At 52.9% G+C, this 21,923-nt stretch overlaps 1 protein-coding gene across 3 annotated transcripts in view; it reads right to left on the bottom strand.

The window, feature by feature from the left end:
• LOC111145420 (SUFU negative regulator of hedgehog signaling) overlaps positions 1-21,923 on the bottom strand; it is a 114,351-nt gene that overhangs the window by 9,091 nt on the left and 83,337 nt on the right. For all 3 annotated transcript variants that reach the window (XM_022500296.1, XM_022500297.1, XM_022500295.1), the window contains exons 8-10: positions 21,150-21,261; positions 7,406-7,540; positions 5,677-5,815 (exon numbers count right to left, since the gene is read on the bottom strand). In XM_022500296.1, coding sequence (XP_022356004.1) covers positions 5,677-5,815; positions 7,406-7,540; positions 21,150-21,261 — 386 coding nt within the window. The remainder of the gene's footprint in view (positions 1-5,676; positions 5,816-7,405; positions 7,541-21,149; positions 21,262-21,923) is intronic.

The following is a 21,923-nucleotide window of genomic DNA, read 5'->3' as shown; positions in this document are numbered from 1 at the left end:
GTCTGGGGTAAAAGCCCCAATTCTAGAAGCCTTGTATACTCAGGGCTAACTCTTCTCTCTCCTCTGATGGGGGTGGTGAAGGTGACTTTGGCTTCTACCAATGGCCTGGAAGACCAGCCATCCCAACTCCAACCAGCCACCCAACTCCTCAAGACGAACAACGCCACTCAGCTTACGAGCGCTGGAACCCTGAGCACCACAGACGCCCAGCTGCTCAAAAACCAAGGTGGCCAGTTGGAAAGGAAGGCAAACCAGGCCCCAAGATGGTGTCCAAGTGGGAACAGTGAGGCAAATTTCCGGGCCAGCTTAGTGGATGCATACATAAGGCAACAGTTACTCCAGCCCAGAAAACAGCAATAGAAATAACAGTAATAATACGGAAAATGACAAGAGCACTCAGTAATGGCTGCATTTACCAAGAGCTGGGCATAAAACACTTCTGTTTGTGCACAAACAGTCCTTGGAGGGAGGAGGCTCTCCAGTGAGCAGCAAACTCTGCTGGGAAGCTTCTGACACTATGGAAATGCCATCCAGACCTTCTGAACTGGAATACCCTGGCAAGGCCAAGTCATCTGCATTTCTTTTTTTTTTTTTTTTCTTTTTAAAGATTTTATTTATTTATTTGACAGAGAGAGATCACAAGTAGACAGAGAGGCAGGCAGAGAGAGAGGGGGAAGCAGGCTCCCCGCTGAGCAGAAAGCCTGATGCGGGACTCGATCCCAGGACCCCGAGATCACGACCTGAGCCGAAGGCAGCGGCTTAACCCACTGAGCCACCCAGGCGCCCAGTCATCTCCATTTCTGAGACACCCAGCAGATCATGGGATGGGGAATACTCAGGCTCGCACAGTGGAAGGGGGTTTGGGCACAGGCGTAACAAACAGGGCTGAGTTGGGGGCAGCAGCTTTGCCCTCATCTACTTGGCCAAGCAGGGGTACAGTGGACTCCTGCTCTCCACCCCCAACCTCTACTCTTGGTCAGAGAGAAGGCTTGGAATCAGACCAGCAGCCTTCTCCAAGGTGCTCATACCCGGTGTCTCAGGAACAGCCTGGTTGGTTGGTGATGAGGGAGTGCTGGCAACAATCTCCCAATTCCCCAGGCCCCAGCAAGTTCCAGAAGGAACCCAAAAAGTGATCTTTAGTGGTGCCTGCCCTGGGCAGGCCCTGCTGTGCAGTGGGCAGGAGCCCAGCTGCTGAGGGATCTGATTCCAGCATCTGTGGCTGGTGCTATTTCTGAGTCTGCAAACAGCACTGACAATGCCCATTCCTTCCCCCCATATGACAATCCACACTTTGTCCAGGGCCCTGTTTGCTCTTCATGTTGACATGTTGTTCTTGTTTCCCGACAAGTCTGCCTTTCCTTTTCCTTCTCTTTTCTTCTTTTTGGGGTGGAAATGTGTTGTTTACAAGGTAGGGCCTTCCAAGGAGCTGCTCCAGCACCCATGATGGCCGAGGAGGAGGCAGGACGAGGATGCAGTCTGGATCTGTGGTCCCCCCCCACCCCCGACTCCAACTGGCCAGATGAAAGCCAGAAAACAGTATGGAGATCCACACCCACCCCCCCCAGGCTTGGGGGCAGAGGTGTGTGGGGTACACACTCATTTCCTGTTCTCGGTGGGTGGTGAGAAGTCAGCTTTGGTGGCTAGAAGCAGGCTCAGACTCCTCCTGCTCCGGTTGCTGGCTGTGGCTGGCGAGGGCACAGCGGGCCATCACAGTCTTCTCCCCAGACACAGCGGGGGCTTTTAAACCCTAACTGGGGGTACCCTCGGACAATGAGGTCCCATGACAGCCTAAGCAAAGGTCTCCAGGGAGAACAGGTTGTGGCCAGCTTCCCCAGTGGAAGGAGAAGCAGGAGAGCACTGAAGAGGAACTGCCCAGGGCCTGGGCCTGGGGCTGCCAAGTGTCTTGCACACAACATCCAAATGGGTGGACGGGGACAGGAGAAGGCGGGGACGTGTCCAGAGGACAGTGGTGAGTCAGCCACTGGGCTAGGACGAGAGCCCAGAAGTGATTCCGAAAATTGGCCTGGAGTGGTGAGTCCACTCGGGACAGCAGCTGGGCATCCTCTCCTGAGCCCGAAGCCTCCCATCGGGGCTGGGTGGGGAAAGGCTGGGGGTGGAGGGCACCACCTGGGTGAGCTGTCAGACACCACACAGCTGAGAAAGCATTGCAGGGCTTAGAAAAATAGTCTCATATTCAGGCGATGTGACCCCCATGTGACCTCTGGGGCCAATTTCTCCCACTTCAGATCAACCCTGGCTGGGGATGGATGAACGACTCAGCTCTGGGCTGGGCTCCTGCTCAGAAAACTAACAGCTCAGTGTTGACAGACTCAAGGGAGAGAGGCTTGTTAAAGCTACTGGGATGTGGAATGCTGGGGGAAGGTGTGCAAGAGAGGACACTAGCAGGCCTCCCCCAAGAGCTGAAGACCATCATGTAAAGCTCTGGAGTTGGCTGGCAGGCTTTACCATCTCCACGAGGATGAAAATAGCAGATGGGAGGGCAGATGGAGTCAAGGTGTTGACCTCCGGAAACTTCGAAGCCTATAGAATTAGAGCAGGATTCCTGCCTCTCCAGCTCCTCCAGGAAGCAGGGAGTGTCCACTGAGCTTGCCCTGGGGTTGCAGCCTGCCCTGCCTTTCTGTGTGCTCGGGCCTGGGTTTCCCTGGGGCTGGAGAGAAGCGGGGAGGGGAGGAGCAGGACCAAGAGAAGGTGGGTGTGGAGGCCTGTGTGGGGCCACTCCACACCCTCCAGTGAAGTCCCAGATTCCCTCACCTTCTGCCGTTTTCTCTCAGCCTCTCCTCTGTCACTCTTCTCTCATGCAGGGTGTCTCTGCCGTGCCTTTTCCCCAAGAGATAACAGGCCCAGGCTGGTAGCCAGAACAAGGTGCCAAGGCTGGGAGCGAGGGCTTCCAAAGCCGTTGAGTCTGATGTAAGAAAGTCATCCCAGCCCCTCCCCATTCAGCTGGGATCAACAGGGAGCGTTCAAGTAGCAGCCAAGGAAACAGAAGTCTGGAGCTCTTCACGTTCTTGGGCCTGCTGTATTCAGCTCCTTCCTACTCCTCTGTTCCCCACAGGCCTGGTACCCAGGGCCCAGGGAGACACCCTTGATCCTGGGAGTATGAGCAAGAGATTCCTGAGGGGGTAGAGGGGAGGTCAGTCCCCTCCATGTTGGGGGACTCCCTCCACAGGGGCCTGGGGCCCTTGTTGGTCCAGTGGAGTGGCCCCTCCTTGGTATGTCCAGGCCTCCAAGATGTCCAGCAGACTCATGGGAGACAAGTAGCCCCAAAGGGAGCCTTAGACGCCCACAAGTAATTACAAGCCCAGGTTCCCACAAGCTATAGGGAGCTGCCTATGACCACAGTGGCAAGATCCTAAAGGGGAAGGCGGGCTGGCAGTCAGAAGCAGAAAGTGCTGACTGCTTTGGGGGCAGGGAGGAGGGCTGCTGTGAGTGTTGGCTGAGGACTGGCTGGGGGCAGAGGCAGAGGGTTTCCCAGGGCTCCTTGGAAAGGGGCCTGAGAAACCCCTCAGTGAGTGAGGGTGCATGCTTGGGGGAGCGGGGCCCCAGCCAGCCTTCCTGGGAGCTCCCCTGAGAGCTGGCCCGTGGTGGACCACACTAATGAGCCCATAACACAGGCCTTTGATTAAGCAGCTCCCAGCACAGCAACTTTATTGAAATAGCCGAGGCCCGAGGCTGGTTCCCACCGCTCCGGTTCCCTGGGCAACAGCGCATGGCGGGGGCCCTGCCCAGGGCTTCAGGAGCCCGAGGGGCTGCCCAAGGGTGATAGGAGTGGGCCTGGGAGCACAACGCCAGTGGCCTGGAATAAGGGGCTCTGGGACTGGGGTTGGATTCAGAACTCAGGGGGCATGGAGGGACAACATGACATCTGCTGAGTCTTCTGGGGGCCAGGGCTCCTGGGCTTCTGAGAATGGAGATGGTGAACACCCCTGCCTCAGGGCAGGAAGGAATTCCAAGGATGGCAAGACTCCAGGGACAGGCTCAGAGGGAAGATGTAAGATGTAATGGGGGAGGGGAGAATTTCTTCTTGAGTTTGGGGAGACCCTGGTCCCTACTTTCCCAGGAACATGGGCCAGAATCTTCAGTACACATTTCTGTGTATCTGAGGACATGCTATCTGAGGACACTTCTGAGACCTATGAGCACAGTCACCTACTAGGAATGATGACCTGGGAACTCTCGACTCTCAGGGGATGCTGGGTTCTCCCGCTGGGTCCCCACTTCCCCCTTCCTTACCAGCTCTCCCCGGGGAAGAGGCAGCCCTCCTCCTCTCCGCAGAAGCAGCCTGGCCTTCCTGGGACACGGCTGGGGCGGATGGGGAGGCCTTTTCCACTTGCACGGGGCTAGTTTCGAATGTTATGCTTCAGAGCTTCTGCTACAGTAACTACCAAGCCCACATGGACAGAAATCTAATGTTACCAAGTGGGACTTTTAAAATGTATTTATAACTTTATGGTTCAAAGTAATTTTGTTATGAAACAATGTAATAACTGTGGAAAAAGGCAAGATAATTTATGGAACACAATATTGCTAAAGCACTAGCTTTCTACCTCGCTTAATCTGAGGAGTGTGGTTGGTGTCCTTTGTTTGCTGTTTGTTTTAATTAAGGGTTAGTATTTTGGGGGGGGAGGGGGAAGGGGCCTGAAGGAGGAGAAATTCAGCTGCAAGCTCTCTCTCACTCTCTCTCACACACTCACACACACACACACACACACACACACACACACACACACGCCCACATTACCAGTAAGTACGTTTCATAGACCCCCCACACTGGGCTAAACCCACAAAACCAGCAGAAATCCCTTCCCCTCTACTACAACCTCCCCTCCACCACACCAAAAACAAGCACAGCCAATTTCTGGATTAGGGTCAGATCCCCTTTCTTGATAACTCCTGAGACAGAGAAGGTAGAGTGCTTTCCTCTCATACCCCCAACAAACAAAGAAGAAAGGATGTCATTCCCCTAATACGTCTGGGAGCATGCTGGACCAGCCAAGTCCCCGTTAGAGCCCTGGGACAGCATGGGGGCTGGGGAGGAGGCCCATGGCTCTCAGGCCCCAGCACCCTGCCTGGCAGCAGCTCTGGAGCTGTGCTCCAGCCAGAAGAGCCAAGGAAGGACAAAGTGTTCTGGACAAGCCAGCAGGTTTCTGTGCCGAAAAGCTGGGTTTCCATTAGGAGGAACAGGAGAGCCATTAGATGCAGAGAGTGGGGAGACTCTGTCTGCTGAGGCCTGCCCATCCCAGCCCCAGTCCAGGCCCACACACCCCATTTTCTAGGAATTCTGGTGGGATTTCCACAGAGCCACTTGAGACTGGCTTCCATCCTTCCTCCTATCCCATTTCACCGTCGGGTGTCCTGGCCTTTGGTTCACCCAGGGTGCGGAAAGTCTCACATCTTTCAAATCTGGATTTCCCTGGCAAACCAATGGCCAGGGCCTAGACAGTTATCCCTGGTGTCTCAGGTGATGGGGTGGGGATTGGCCAGGAAGTGCTCCTAGAGCCGATGGGACAGGCAGCAGCAGCCACACTCCACACGGCTTCCCACTACCAGCCCCTCTGGAAGGGAGCCACCGAGAGCTGCCAAGGGAGGAGAGGGAGGAGGCGGGTGCGGGAAGAGCCCACGGAAAGAAGGTAGGGAGAAGAAAATGAGCCTTCTCACTTGTAACCAGGGTCCATGGGCTGCGTAAGGGTGCTCCTCAGTGGCAAAGGCGCCTTCCACTCCCGTGGAAACGAATGTGATGGCCATGTCACCTGTGATACTTTTATATGTAAAGTGCCGTCCGTGCAGGAGCCTGCCCCTGGGGGTGGGAACACAGAGACTGTGAGCAGCAGGCCTGGCCAAGGGACAGGGTGCCTGGCAAATGCCCTCCTGCCTGCCCACCTGCCCACCAACAGGGGCCTGTAACCGGACATGCTCACTTCAGCACCTTCCCAGAGAAGCCTCTCCCGAGTTCGCTACCGCCCCTGCTCCGAAGCGCTCAAGGCCAGCAGAGACATCAGATCAGCATTCAGGGGGCCTGCGGGAGGAGTGGAGGACACCTCCTATGTCCCGGTGAGGAAACTGAGGCCAGAGAGGGCAGTTAGCAATGGGCACAAGGTCATGCTCACAACTAAAAGTGGGGTCATGTGCCCTCTGTTTTGAGGGCAGCAGTGAAGTAGCATCTAAACAAATTCGCCAAGCCCCTGGGAGGATGGCATAGTGCCTTCCCAGCACAAGCCCTGTGTCCGCGCCAGTCTTCCACCTGCTCATGGGCTCTCTCACAAGGTCAAAATGGCTAGCCATAAGGCCACAAGCCGACCTCAAGACAGACAAATAAATAATAATAATAATAGCAGTAGCAGTAATAATAATAATAATAATAGTAATAGTAATAAAAGCTGAAGCCAAATGGGGATACTCTGAGGGAGCCAAAAGAAGTGACTGTTAATCCCCAGTCTGGAAATACACCTGGGGGAAGGGCAGGCAGGGACAACCAGTGAGGCAGAGATGCCAGTCAGCAAAGGAAGCCCAGCCTGCCCTTGGCTTTCCCAGGCTGCCTCAGATTAACCCTTCACCAGTCAAACGGTCCTGAGCTTGAGCCAGAGAGGGAGCTGGGGAGGAGATGGCTGGGGTCCTGGTGGGGGGGCCTTCCCTGCTTCCATTCATTCCGACCACTTGCTATCTTTGCCCTGTTGCCCAGGGTGGCTGGCCAGTGCTGGTTAGCATCCAAACTCCTTCCTCAGGCTCTGGGGACCATTGGGGGGGGACCGAACCAGGGCAACCCCCTTCTTCCTTGTCACTGTCATCTGAGTTTAGAGTTATTCTGGTCACATCCCTGCTATAAAAGTGAGGGTGAAAACCCCAAGGGCTCTGCAAGAAGCCAGCGGAGCAGACTCGGCCCAGGGCAGTGTCCCCAAGCAGAGTGGGAATTCTGGCCACGGGGCTAGGATTCTGGCACTGCAGCCAGCAGCAGAAAGGACATAGCTGGGCTTCTCAGTCCCTCCAGGAGTCTGTTGTGCTGGCCATGGAGTTTGGAGAATGGAGTGTTTTGCACGGGAAAAGCAACGAGTGAAGAAAATAAGAGTCCAACCCACCAGAGCTGCTGCCCTGCCCCCCAGTGTGACCGACTCCAGGCTTGTGGGATGGCGGGGGCATCCGAGTTTGTCCGGCGGCTGAACCCTCCTAAGGGAGCGGCACCCAGGTCACCTCTCTGGACACACGAGTGTTCTTCAGCCCAGTGGGGGCTATAGGCTGGCTCGAGTCCACAGGATCCCCCCACAGGCCCAAGACAGAACTGCCTGACAGGTTCTCCTCTGGGGGTGGGGGGCAGACTCCATCCAGGTGTGGGGGAGAAGGCAAGCAGAGGCCTTCGGCTCCCTGAGGACAAGCTGTGTGCCGTGGGGCTCACCTTAGGCAGAGGGGAATGAGAGCCCCTGACTCCTGGTTGAATTTCAGATGCACACTCTCAAGCTGTCGTGTGCGGATCAGCTCGTGGGGAACGATGGCCGTGGAGCTGTCACTTTCCAGGCTGTCTTTGCGGCTCCTGCAAGGCAAGCAGAGGAAGAGGTACGGCACAAGGTCAATGCCATGGGGAGGAGCAAGATGGGAGTCTGTCAGGCTGAGCTCCTGAATAACATCACTGATGGTGATGGAGGACAGTGACAACAGCAGCCACCGTCTGCTGTGTGCTTGCCAAACGCCAGCTGCTGTGCAAAGCTCTTCTCATAGACCACTCCTCTCAACATCCCCATGAGGTGGGTACTACTGTTACATCCCTTTTATGGATAGGAATTGGGGATCAGAGAGGTTAAGGGACTCGTCCAGGTCACCCGGTGGGGAATATGGAGCTGGGATCTGGTCGCAGTTAGATCGGGTGCTAAAGCCTCATCTTTGGCCAACACGCTACGTGAAAGCTTATGTCACAGTGGCTTGGTCTTCCCTACACAACAGCAGGAGCATCTTGGAGCCCTTCTCCCCCTGCCCAGGAGCCCTGGTTCCCAAGTTCCCCAAAGCTGGAGTGCTAGAGTAGCAGGAGGCGCAGCTCCAAGAGCTTCCTTCCAGCTGACCCTAAAAAGGCTGTGACTTTCCGCAGGTTCCGAGCAGGCACGATCCCGCTGATGGCCAGGAGCTGCAGTGACATACACAGCCTCCATCTGACCAGGAAATGATATAATCCTCAGGGAGGGGTGGAAACCAGACTCTCAGGAGTCAGACTAGTGGGCCCGGCTGGGCGGCAGAACCAGGCCACCATACTGCTGGGTTGTGAGGCCCCAGGAGCCGTGTACCAGATTCCTCCCGACTATGGCCTTGGCCACAGTGTACTGTCACTGCTGCCTCATGCTCCCTCCTGTCCTGCTTCCCACCAACAGCTCATCCCACAACTGGGCCACAGGGTCCCTTTGCAATCTAAGATAGGCTCTTTCAAATTCAGCTGCCCCCACTGACAGCCTCTCAAATCAGCCTCAGCCGGAAATAAGTGTTACCCACTGATCCTATTCAAAAGGCCGGATCCTGGTTTGGGCTGTGAATCTCAGAACAATTCCCCAAATGTCCATCAAAATACTGGGCATACTGGGTGAGAAGCTCTAGTTATTTATCATTCAAGGGGCAGGAGCCATCCAGGATGTCTAGGCCCACAGTCAGCCAGCCAATGAGGGGCAGGCCTAACCCCCTTACGTGCTGGGGGGGCTGAGCACTGGGGCCTGTGGCCAAGGAGGCACCCCATCAGGCAGAGAACCTCCCTGGAGGGAGGGTGTGAGGTCAGTAGGCCAAAGGATGGCGGGTGGCATCGGACAGCCCAGGGCCCTGCCAAGGCAGTGGTTTATAAAAGCCCCCGAGCTAATGGGGACCATTCCCACAACTGTGCGGATCTACCCCCAGATATAATGGCTCTTTCACAAAGTAGTATCTTCCTCTGGTTTGCCAAAGCGAATTCTGAAACTGCCCTCTGCCCTGGCTTCTCCTTTGACAAACCCTTTCACAAGACCTGCGAAGGAGACCAATGCTATGGCCCAGACGGTCATGGAAGTTCAAGACTGCAAGGAAACTCTGAGGTGGTTTAGTCTACTTCTTCCTTTTGCAAAAGAGAGACCGTAACGAGTCCAAGGCCACAGAGGCGGTTTGTGGAAGGCCAGCGTGGGAGCCCTGGGACCTCGGACTAGACCTCTTTCCCTCACACGCCGGCTGCTATGTCTCCCTTCTGAGGAGGACAGCGCCCACCATCATCTCTCCATGGCGGCCCTCAGGGCCTAGGCAAGAGCACAACTCAGAAGAGTTCTGAGTTCTGCTCTGCTCCAGAGCAAGGAGCCCACACACTCCCTGGCTGAGTCCTTACAGTGAGCAGCCCGCGCATGGTCTATGATCAATCCTTCTCTCACAGATGAGAAAATGGAGGCTCTGAGAGGTGAGGTGACAAGACTGAGCTCACAGTGAGTTTAAGGGGAAGAGCCAGGGTGTGATTCTCACAGTTGCCTCCCTGTGCCATCTCCGACCACCGGCCCCGCACACAGACCTACCACCATGTGCCTGAAAGGGGCCGAAGCCTGGCTGCCGGGCGGGGCCTCGGAGCCCATGGGGCCCACGGGAGGATCAGGATCGCTGCTTCTCTGGCACAAGCAAAAATGCTGATGAATAGCAACTGGGGTGGGGGCGGGGGGATGGGAGAGAAGAATCAACAGCACACAGGGCTAGAGACATCTCACGCTGGAGGGAAAAATAAATTGTTGAAAGTCAGCTAAAGTCACCTTGGTAACTGCTACAACACACTCACCCAGAACGAGGACATCAAACCCAACTGCAAACAGCTTTAAAGAAATGGAAAAGAACTTAATCATCTGAAGAATTAATGTGACAAGTGCCCACGTTTACACCTCCCACCAACCTTCAATCATTTGAAAACGTACTTTAATCTTTTAAGAGAAAAAAAAATTGCAAAATGCTAGATCTGCAATCCTGGAGCTTGGGTATTTCCGGCATGCTGCTTCAATGGAAACGCGGCCGTTCCACACACACACACACACACACACACACACACACACACACACACACGCAGGAGCCCAGCTTTCTGCTGATTTGTTTTTTCTGGACATCGATGCAGAAGCATGAATTATTTGTGTGGGCTGGGCGAGGTATTAAATCTGCAGCCGACACAGGTTTGCAATGTTTTGCATGGTTGTCAGCTTAATCTTAGTCATAAAAAAATAAGTACTGTGCTCGCCAGCATGGCCTAATTTTTCAGTTGGGCTGTTTTCTCTCTGAGTTCCCAGTGGAGGAGAAGGCAGAGCTTCAGGGGGCTGGAAGGGAGAAGGGCTCCCAGGGAAGCACACCCTACACCCCCTGGGGACTGCTAGGGATATGGGCCCAGGGGAGGGAGGATGAGTCACCGCTCCAGGTGGCAGAATGGCTAACACATAGGTTCTGGGTTCCACTCTTCACAGGAGCTCAGGCAAATGACTTACCCACTCTCTAAGTGTCAGTATCCTCTTGATGGGGATAGATAATAATACCCTTTCGTTATAAGGATTAAACAAGATGACCCACAGGAAGCATTTAACGGTGCCTGGGGATGTAGTAGGTGTTCAAAATACATCTGGAATGCATTAACAGGATGTTAGGTGACCGTCTCTAGAAATCTGTCTGCTCTTCCTACAAGAATGTTGATAGCTTAGGGGCGCCTTAGTGGGCTCAGTGGGTTAAAGCCTCTGCCTTCGGCTCAGGTCATGGTCCCAGGGTCCTGGGATGGAGCCCCGCATTGGGCTTTCTGCTCAGCAGAGAGCCTGCTTCCTCCTCTCTCTCTGCCTGCTTCTCTGCCTACTTGTGACCTCTGTCAAATAAATAAATAAAATAAAAGAATGCTGATAGCTTAATAGGGAATTATCTGCCTTTACCAACTGCCTCTGGCCAAGTCAGTCCCCACTTCTGAGCGAAGGTCTTTGCCCTGAGCTTGGGAGACAGGACTTCTGAGATGGGGCCTGAAGGGCTCCTGACTCCCTGAACAGATCCTACAGGCCCTGGTGAACCACTGGGCCTCTGGGAAGGCACCACTACAGGCCAACAAAAACCCATGAGGCTTTTGTTCTGCTGAGGGAGGTGCTGCAGGACCATCTTCCCTCTTCAGAGCACAATGGTCTTCCTGCAATTCTCATCTCCCGAACCTCAGGCTGCCCAGAAGTGGTTTAATCCCTCCTCCCGTGACAGCCTTTCAAATCCCCGAGGCTGCTCTCACAGACCACCATCAGTTTCTCGTTTCCAGTATTTGTGGCCCCAAATTTCAACTATATTCTTGAGATACGGTTCTGAAATCTTCTAGCCATCCAAGTCACATGCGCTTGCATTTACTCTAGCTTGTCAAAGCCAGAGTCTCATGTCCAGAAGTCAATGTCGCGTGTGGAAATAAATCCAGCATATGGTCTAACCAGTGCAGATCAAAGAGGGACTATGAGCTTTCTTATTTGGGAAACTTTATTTCTATTAAAACTGTCATCAAATTGTCTATTCTTTGAAACCCCGTCATACTACCAGCTCTTACGGCACACCCTCTGCCAACCGCAGCTCCCTTAGGCTCTCTCCCTCGGCTTGCGCTTGGACCTCTTCTCCCCATCTTGTATGTACTGGGGATTAGCTGGTGCTAAGAGGCCAACTCTGCATTTTCTGGCTACTGTTTCAGGAGCTCCAGGTATTTCTGAAACCTGACTCTGGCATCCTTCATACTGGCGTCCCCCCCTGACTTCACATCCCTGACAGAAGTGCTAAGCTCACCATCAATGTCCTCATCCCAGGCTTTGATTAAGCTGTGAACAGGGTAGGGCCAAGCAGACAGGCTGACAGACTGACATCATTGCCCTTTGGGTATGCTCATCCAACCAATTACAAATCAACCCAACCATCCCATCACCAAGCCCTTCGCCTTCCTGGATGCTCTGTGGACATTTCTCTGTCTTGCCAACAGTGATGTCAGAAGACATTCTGAAAATGTCTTGCTAAACCCTAAAGAAGGTCTATAGCACTTCCTTTGTCTACCACGTTGAAATAGGTAACTGTTTCTTCTTTGTTTTTTAAGGTAAATTTTTTAAAAAAGTTTTCATTTTCATTATTCATTTACATAACCTCTACACCCAACGTGGGACTCGAACTCACAGTCCGAGATTAAGAGTCCCATGCCCTTCCAACTAAGCCAGCGAGGCGACCTGGTAACTATTTCTAAAAATAGATGAGAATGGTCTGGCAGGTCTGACTCTTCATGAATCCACACTGACTCTCAGGGCTCGCTGTTCCTCTTCAAAGAGCATTCACAGCCTGCCTATTGAATAGTCTAGTCCAGAATTTTCCCTGAGAGTTGACACTACGTGCGCTAGTTTGGAGAGTGCGAGATGCTTTTTGCATTTTGAAACTTCGGAGTGCTTTCAGTCTGCCAACACCTCTCTCTTACTCCCTTGATTACTGACACCGGCTTCATAAATCTCATTTGCCAATTTGCCCAGTGTTCTGGGGCACAAGACATGTGGGCCAGGAAGCCTGAAATCATGGCTTCAGTCTTCTCATGGATGCCTAGGTGACTCTAACTACTCTGATAACCATTCTTTTTGAGATGGAAGCATAACAGAACTTGGGTAAATCCTGCTTTCTCTCTGCCAGATTAAATTACTCTGTCCAAACAACAGGGCCTACACTTTCTTCTTCTGGTTGTTTCAAACAGAAGTATAAAAAGTAAAGTCCTTTTTGCTAGTCATAGCACTTTTTTGCAAAAGACTCAGTTCTTCTTGAGTTTCAGCTTTTCTTGACGCTGTTCCTTAATAATCTGTGCTGGTAATACATACTTCTCCTTCCATATTTTGTTAAAATTCTTCAAGAAATCTGAGTTATGTAAAGGATTCTATACATACCTATCCTGGTCCCTGGAGGTATAACACATCGTTCTAGTTTCCAGGGGACTGGTCACAATATGTTGTTAAGAGGTGCCTTTTACTGAATGTAGACTCTGGGCCCAGCTTCTTGGCTAAACCCTTTCAGTACTTTGCTTCCTTTCTTTCATTTTCATGGCGACTCTATCAAGAGGTATTACTTTCCCCATTTTACAGATGAGGAAACTGAAACTCAGAGACTTAAATAACTAGCCCAAGGTTACACAGTGAACGAATAAAGGACTGAGACGAAATCCCCAGGTCTTCTTGAGGCCAACTAAAACAACCACAATGTTTCTCCTTAAGAACCTCCCAACCCTCTAAATGGGCTTTCCTTCTGGGGTTTCAAGGCCATGAAGACACACTGATTTTTTTTTCCCCTGAATTCTTAAAAACAAAGCAAAACAAAACAGCGGCTTCCTAGAAGTCAAGGCAGGACTTCCCAAAGGGTATTTGATGGAATTTTAATTTAAGGGAAGCTTCTAGAAAGGCAGATGGGGCAAGGGCTGGATGTAACACACTTGTGTCTCAGATGAAAGACTAAAATGTTGGCATTTTGAGGACTGAGGAGGACAGGAGAGGCCAAACTAGCCAGTTTCATTCTATGTGAGCCAGCATCTTCCAATCTTAGCCACAGAACCACCTTTTCCCTTAACACCCAATGAAACCTCCTTAAAGCCTGTGGGGACCCTCCATCTGGGGATGACAGGGCACAGGGTTTTCCTTCCTGATCTCACTCCGCCCAAGGTGCTTTCTTCCAGTGCCCTGCCACTTCTACTCCATGTCCAGTCTGCCTCCATGGCTGGATAAGTACCCCTTGTTGGCCCCTTTATGCCCAAACAGAAGCTCTCAGGAGGCCTGTCAGGTGGTTACAGCTGCTAATCCTCAGCTCCTCGCTCGGTGCCAGCGCAGGGGAAGCATCTCTGCACGACCCGGGCGGCCTCGGTGCTAATTCTGTGATTTCCAGTCGGAGCAGGTTATTCTCTCCTTTCACTGGGTGGGTCAAGCCGTAACCGCTCCTACGACATCCCTTCTTGGACTTTTATTTACAATTTTTTTTAAAGTTTAAAGAGTCACAAGGTCTTCTGACCCTGCTCTTCAGAGACAACCACTCTCATCTCTGTTAGTGGACTCTTTTGGTATTTTCTCCAGACCGACTGACTTCCTTCCTTCCTTCCTAAGATTTTATTTGTCAGAGAGTGAGCGAGCACAAGCAGGGGGAGCGGCAGGCAGAGGGAGAAGCAGGCTCCCCATTGAGCAGGGGGCCCAATGTGGGGCTCAATCCTGGGACCTTGGGATCATGACCTAAGCTGAAGGCAGACACTTAACCCACTGAGCCACCCAGGCGCCCCTCCAGACTTCTAACATGCTTCACTTCGACTACCCTATTTCCCCCTCTCTGGCTTCACCTACTGACTTCCTACAAAGGAATATGAGGTCTTAACTCTCATCCGTACCCCCCTCCCACCCTCCTCTTCCCAGGAGAACGGCATCCCCAGTTTGTCTGGATCAGCGTCAAGTGTCTACACTATTGTATGAAACCAGTGCTATCTACAACTGAGGCATGTACTATACTATCATGTATACTTTCAGAAAATTATACTTTACTTTTCTGGCGCAGTTTTCTATTTTCCTTGGATTTAATAACAGTCTTGGTTTTCTACATGTTTATCCCTAATTCAATCCTAAACTAACCTAAATCTGGTCTACAGATTTCCCCAAGACACTCAAATACATCAGGGATTTATCAATTTTCTCTTTTTCCAAGCCCTCCCTTCAGAGACCCATCTGAACTGGCTACTTCTGTTCTTGCTGCTTGCCATCACCTGGTGATTCCCCTGACTCCTTTCCCATGCTGGACCCCATTTCCTGTCCCCTGCGTATCTTCCTCACTCATTCTGGTGGAGTATATCCTCCAACAGATTTTACCGTATTTGGGGACATGCTTTTCTTAGCCAAACAGTGCCCATGGACCTGCCACCCTCATGGGTTTCGAGGCAAACTGAAACACCAGCTCTCCTCTGTACAGTGGTGTGCAAACTTCCAGGGCCTACTTTCCAGTTATCTTTTCCTACGGATTGGCACGAAGCCCCTCCACATGTATCCGCTTTCACAGGCTGTCGCCAGTGGTGGAGAAGGCTGGATCAAACAGTCCAAGGTTCGAATCCTGACCCTGACACTTATTCCCAGCTTACTGACCCGAGGTAAGTCGTATCATCTGTCTAAGCCTCTGTGTTCTAATTTGTAAAATGGGGACAACAGCAGCTCACACCACAGGGCCCAGCATGTTGCAATCCTCAATAAAAACGGCCTGCTCAGCCGTGAGACCCTGTCTGGCCCAGGAGTCTTCCTGAAGTGGGAACAGTGAGGGGTAGATTATGGGATGGCTTAGATGCACAACTCAGTAATTCAGGAATCAATCTGAATCTTTCCCTTTATTTCTTCTTTACCACCTGTCTATGTAACACATTCTATATTTACACTTCCCACTGCATAAGGTGACTTTTTACATATCCTAAAACACTCTCTCCTTCCAGTGTCAAGATAGATTCCTGATTTCCTAGCACTGTATGGTTTACAGTATACAGCCCTGTCTGCTCTGCCCACATTTTACAGACTGACAGAACTGGGTGCGTGTTTCCTCACCGCCCGGGTCTCTTTAGGTTGAAAAGCCTTCATTTTTTCCATCTTAGCCCAAGGGTATTTATTGGTCATGTTCTCTCAATGGCAGCAGGCGTGGAAAGAAAAGGAGCTGGACCACCAAGACTCCTTTTAGCCACAGTCCCAGTCCTGTGACAGGGGTGACTTCTGCACTGACCACACGACTTGGGGCCTCCTCCTTGGGGATGCCCGGGAGCAGGAACCAGGGCACCGGGGTTGGCAACCGCTCAACAGTGACCTGGGTTTGACCTGCTGAGCCAGCCCAACCTCTGGCTTCTGCCTCTTGGCTGGGAGATTATTCCTTTTGCTTTCAGATTGCTGACAAAAGCTCTGAATTTTGCAGAGAAAGAACCACTTGAAGGTCCCTCTTCAGGGCAGGATTGGGATGGGGTAGAGGTGTGGGATGGGGGGTAAAGCCCCAGGTCCACAACTACTCCTAAACACAAGGTTGTTACCTGGTAAACACCCACAAGCGAAGAATAAATACGGTAATTTTGTTGAAAGCGCCCTGAAGACGGGCTGTGAGGATGGACAGTGGGGCAGCACGTGGCCAAGGACAAGAGAAGGAGTGAAACTGGCGTGATGATGAGAGAGTGCCTTCGTCAACCAGAGGAGTTAACTAGGGGCACCAGGAACTTCCGGCCCCAGCCCAGCCCTGACTTGGGTGGGAGATGAGGAGGCCAGCTTTCCTGAGTGAGCCCACTCTCCCCAGAGCACTTGGCTTTCTGTTTTCTGAGACACTGAGTCATTTCCTCTCTCCAGCTCTCACCTTTGAGCCTTCCTTTTCCCTTCCCTGGAGAAGTGACTCACTGCTCAAGTGTTAGGTGACACAGGATCAAAGATGGGCAAAAAAACCGCTTCTGACTGTGCGACTCTGAAGAAGGGGGCTGCCCTGTGGACTGAGGATTCAACACGCTGGCCATGAACTCCAAGGCTATGGTGTAAACAGTGGCCTCGGCTCCATCTCTCCGGGGAAGTGGAGCAGAGAAAGGAGTTCAAGCAGAAATGTACCTGTGCCCGGTTTGCTGTGGCACGCCTCATTCTGCCCCCTCCGTTGTGTTCTCTGTGAGAAAGGCACCCAAAGGCAGGTGTGCAGCGGGACACGTGTAAATCCTGGAGGCCTGGGCCCTTCCTCCTATTAGCCCTGCGGGACCAGGCTGGGGCCCTGAGAGCAGGACTGTCTCCTTCTGGATCTTCTTTTCATGAAAACAATGTACTTCCCCAGTGTGGGAGTGGTGAGGGAAGCTGGTGTGACAGATGCAGGCTCTGGGCTGGCCATGGCCCTGATACGCTAAAAACTTGGAGCAGGGTCACCCCTGACTGCCCTGTGTGCGAGCCGTGAGTGCCAGCGGCCCAGCTGTCTTCCCAGATGAAAACTCACCTCCTTTCACTCAGTTCACTGGGTGCAAACTAGATATTTTCTTCCTCTAATTAAGAAGGGCCTCATAGGGTGAGTGAAAGAAAACATAGGTTTCTCTAAAGGATGACTCCCTGGCCAGGTTATAAGCTATTCAAGATGGGAGTAGAGGCAGCAAAGTCACCCCATCCAAAAGGCAAACAGATGGGAGCAGAGACACTCCTAAAAGTGGAGAGAAATATATGTGCAAGCATGTGTGTGTGTTGGGGGGTTATGCAGTGGAGAAAGTCACAACCAGGGAATTCATACTACAAAGCCTTAATTCTTCAGGAAATTAAGGCAAAAAGGCAAAAAACAAAACAAAACAAACAAACAAACAAACAAAAAAAAACGCCTTAAAAGCTGTTGGCATGATTCCCATGAAGACTGAGAAACTTGGCTCAGAAATGATGGTTAGTTTGCTTTTTAAAGGTGCCTCAACTACAAAGCGCTTTTCTCACAGTCGGGGACCTTACCCTGCCAACACGCCTGCGCACATGCACGCATAAGTGCTGCCCCTCTTTGGGAGGCTGTGTGGCCCAGAGACCTTCGTAAAGGTCCTCCAGCCTCAGGCAGGGAGACCCCGGCAGAGTGAGAAGGAGGGCCTGGATCACTGCCTCAGGTCCCCTGCATCGGAGCAGAAGCTGATGGAAATGCAAAGCTCCCTACCCAATACACCTGACCACAGGCATCCCCCGAGTCCCAAAGCCAAAGTCTGTAGAACAGTCCAGTTGACCTCAGACAGAGAAGATGTCCGGGGCCTTTCCCTTCTCAGGTCCCTACCAATGTTGGCAGGCACAGTCTCAAGCCAGGCTGTCCTCAGTGACAGAGAGGAGTGGCTTCCCATGCTTCCCAAACTCACCCGGGCAGGCAGTGGGAAGGGGGGCGCCAGCAAGTGGAAGGAGGCTTTTCTCAACGGATCATCTTGGGAAAAGCCAGATACAAATTTCATGGCTGGAAGGCAAGGGTTGTGAAACCCTGAAAGAAGCCCCAAAAAGGGCCAAGGACTCTCCTTCTGGGAAGGCAGTGGGAGGAGGGCTAGCAAGGGCAAGTGGGAGAGGAGCCGGTTACCCAGAGGGGCCTGCCTTTCTGGGAAGCAGGAAGTAAGGCCTCAAGAAAGAAAGAAAGAAATCCCCTAGCCCTGACGTGGGGACAGAGATAGGGTTGGTTTTGTTTCTGAACATGAAGAAAACAAGGCTCTATGTCAGAAAGGAATTCTGGTATAAATGAGCCAATTATGATACAGCTCGTTATCTCTGGGATTTGGAAGCACCAACACTGACCCCATGTCTTCCCTAGAGTTAAGTCCGCATCATAAGCTTCTACCATGGGGCTAAGCCTTGTTTTCAGTGTCACGTGAAAGGTTCTTATTCCTACGCCAAATGGAGGGATGAGGTCCACCAATGACATCACCTCCACTTCAAAGACATAGCCTTGTGTGTCCCTCATGGGGTCCCTGAGAATGGGGTAAGGAAGGTCACACTAGGGAAGACTGGCCTCTCTATACCTCAGTCTCCTCATCTGTAAAAGGGGACGGTAAGATTATCTACTTCCCAGAGTGACTGTGAGAATGAATGAAGGTCATGCGGTGTAAAGCACTTGGAATGTTATTTGGCACATGGTCGTCACCATGTAAGTGTTAGCTGCTAGCGGGCTATGAAAACAGCAAGTGCTTGACCCCTGCCCCTGCCCCCCGCAAGTAGGCCAGAGCCCAGCTGCTAATGCCCCGGCCCCATCGGCCCTTCCGAACCGCAGCTTCCTCAGACCATTCCCAGAGCCCTGTGGAACCAGTGCGCCCCAGCTGAGAAAGCCTGACTGAAGGAAGCTCAGACGCGCACACAGGAAGGCCCGCGCTGGCTGCTCCCCCACGGGGAGAGGAACAACAACTGGTGCCAGCACATTTGGGGTTGGCTTTCTCAGTCGCAGTCCATGTGGTTTATCTGAAACGGGGTCAGGTCCCAGAGTGGGCAGCACAGATATTACAATCGTGCTTGCTGATCTAAACGGAGTCTGTCATCATCGATCATAAGATAACCTCGAGCTAGAGCCGTGAGACACTTTGTGGGGTGTGCTGGAAAAGGATCTTGGCAAAGCAAGAGGAACCACTTCTCAACCAATGGCTAACAAATTGATAACTAGCTCTGAGAACCTCAGAGAGACATTCTGATTCCCTCCGGACTGTAGATTCAGCACTGTGGGTACCTGACCGGTCACTGGAGCTGCAGGAAGGGGAGGGGACCCCACAGGGCTGGCACTCCTCATCTTTTTGTAGCTCAGTTGCCTCAGGCCAAAGGTGGAGGCTGTAGCTCTTACCTGGTGTCTACTGATAGCCCTCGGACCAGACCCAGCGCCCCTCTCACCGTCAGGGCTGGGCTGAGTCTGGGCTGTATATATGCATCCAGAAGCCTGAGCCCTGTGTCCCCTTCCCCCTCCAGTGCAGCAGCTGAACGCCTGGCCGGGATGGCGAGTGAGATCTCAAGCCTGCTCCACATATACAGGAGCGGCCAGTGGGGTGTGTCTCTGCAGGAGCCCCTGCCCTTCTGCCCGGAAACCTGGACCTCCAAGAGGTGACAGGGCCATCTGAACTGAGACCGTCTACAAGTCATAGGCGATAGACTGGAGCCTTTAAGCCTTCAAGTACCTCCGAGCCTCCCCACCAGTGCCAACGGGGCCCAGAGGGTGAAGCCAAGCTCAGGGCATGGGAAGGAGCATGGCCCCAGGATAGGGTCCAGAGTCCCAGGTGGAGAGCTTCCAGATGCCCCACACCTCAGCCTGGCCATCTGCTGCTGCTAGAGGAAGATCATGGTGCGTCACGCCAGCTACTTCAAAGCAGATGGCTGGAGAAACCCACTGGCTGGAGCTGAAAGCTGCTCAGACATGGCAGTGGAGGCTTCTCCGGACTCTTGCCAAGAAGCTCAACTTGCATGACTTCTGGACGCCAGACTCCAGGTGAGCCATCTTGGGCATCCAGAGTAACTCTCCCTCCCCGACAGTCTGCTCCCAGGTTGTAGCCTTGACTTTAGCTAGCCAGGCCTCCCCTGTTCCAGCACTGTCAGCTCCTTCTCCTGCTTGAAAATTCTAGGGCAACTTTAAGGGCCGTCTCCATCTCATGTTCTTCCTCCTCCAAGAAGCCCTCCCTAACTATTCTAGATCATCCTGACTTGTCTTTTCTGTAGACTGTTAGATCACGACCACTTCTGGGGGTTGTGGATGAGCAGCTGAAGCTAGAATTCAAAGACGTGGCTATTTCCAACGAAATGCATCTACAGCTCCACTCACACCAATTTCAGTTCCTGCACCTCCAAAGGAAGAGCCTGTATCCTGGATGGCCCCCTGGGCCCTGAGCTTGCCACACAGCAAGCGTGTAATAAAGACTTCTCAGAAGAAGGACAGATCACCCTGCTCTTGCAGGAGTGCTGTGCTTCCTTTTGAGCCCAGGGCACAGCAACTTCCTCCCTGGCAGGCAAGGTTTCTGCTCTGGGCTGCCGGCTCCCAGGCATCCCCTGCCAGCAGCTATTCCCTACAGCTTCCCTGATTCAAAGGGCAGAAGGGGGGTCCAGCTCCAGCCCTGCCTACCATTCATCCCCTATCAGAGGAAGAGAGGTCAGCAGGAAGAGGACCTGACCGCTGGAGGTAGCCACAGTCTGTCCCAAAGGGCTACAGGGGCCCCTAAACGGGCAGCAGAGGCCTGCAAAGGACTTCCCTTCCCTTCTCTGGGCCCCATGGAAGGAAGGCAGGAAAAAGGGCCTCAGCAGCAGGCATCCACTATGGGGCTGGCCAGACAGGGAGGCCCCTGGGGCCGCAGCTATCAGCCGGAGACCAGGCTCCAGGAAGGAAGGAAGGGCAACTCTGGCCGAGGCCGAGATAAGGAGGGGAGTCGTGCTCAGCACAATGGGCTCCCTCAAGGCTGGGATTTTGCCCCAACTTGGCCTCCTGTCTGCTCACACAGCGCGTGTAAATATTTACTGATGTTTATATTCCTGGGCTGCTGGGTCCCCTCTGAGGCCCTTTCCTATGACCCACAGGTCTGTGTGCCCCAGAGACCCTGGGTCCATCCAGCAAGGCTATTGGCATTGTTCTCTTTCATGCAAGCTCCAGGAACAGACACTTCAGGACAAAACTGCCTCCCTTGTACCAGCCCGGGAACGCTGCTCTCAGGAAGCTCTACGAATCCCCTCTGTGGACCAGGAACTTACGGGGCCCGGTCGTGGGTGAAGCCATTCTGCCGTTGAGGGTTGATTGGCGGAAGGACAGGTTTGCTGTTGATCTCAAGTCCTCTCCTCAGGGTCTCCCGGATCTGCTCCGTGTCTGCAACGACACCACTAAGTTGCCTGATGGCCCTTTGGGCTCCTAACATCCCTCAACCCTGTGCTTGGAACCGGGCTCTGCAGTCATGCTAGGAAAAGGTCCTAGGAAACCCGTGAACCCACTCTAGACGTCAGCCTCGAGAGCTGAGTGAGAGCACTGTGAAGACACAGGCCAGATGAGGCAACCGTGCTCTCAAGGAATTTCTGGTTTGAAGAGCGCCACTCTTGCAGAAGACAAGGGAGTGTCCTCTGGACTTCAGAAGGGCACCTTCCAACATAGGGCTCTTCACTGTCCTTCCCCTTCCTGTTACATAGGCCCCAGACTGACCCTTAACATAGCTCCAGACAGTGACTAACAAGGTCTTTGCCACTGCCCAAGCCCACCTGGGGATTCTGCCCACTGCGATGGATGCCACTAAGGCTGTAAGTGCTCTGCCTTGAATGAACTCTTATGCATTTTTTGGACTCTGGGTGGTTGGATGATACCCTGCCACCCTTCTCCTTGGGTGGGCCAGTGGGCCAGTGATGACCTCAGCTGAGGTCATCCCATTTTGGTCCCAGGGAACCCTGCTTGTCCATGGGTCTGCCAAGGGCCAAGAGGGTGAGAGAGGAATCTCTAGGTGGGACTTTTGCAAGGTGCTTTGTTGAACTTTGGGGTGAAGG

This window comes from Enhydra lutris, unplaced genomic scaffold (genome assembly GCF_002288905.1).
Source record: "Enhydra lutris kenyoni isolate GAN:26980312 unplaced genomic scaffold, ASM228890v2 scaffoldscaffold12, whole genome shotgun sequence".
Classification (NCBI taxonomy): domain Eukaryota; kingdom Metazoa; phylum Chordata; class Mammalia; order Carnivora; family Mustelidae; genus Enhydra; species Enhydra lutris.
Note: the sequence above shows the minus strand (reverse complement) of the source record. Positions and strands in the feature narration are given on the sequence as shown.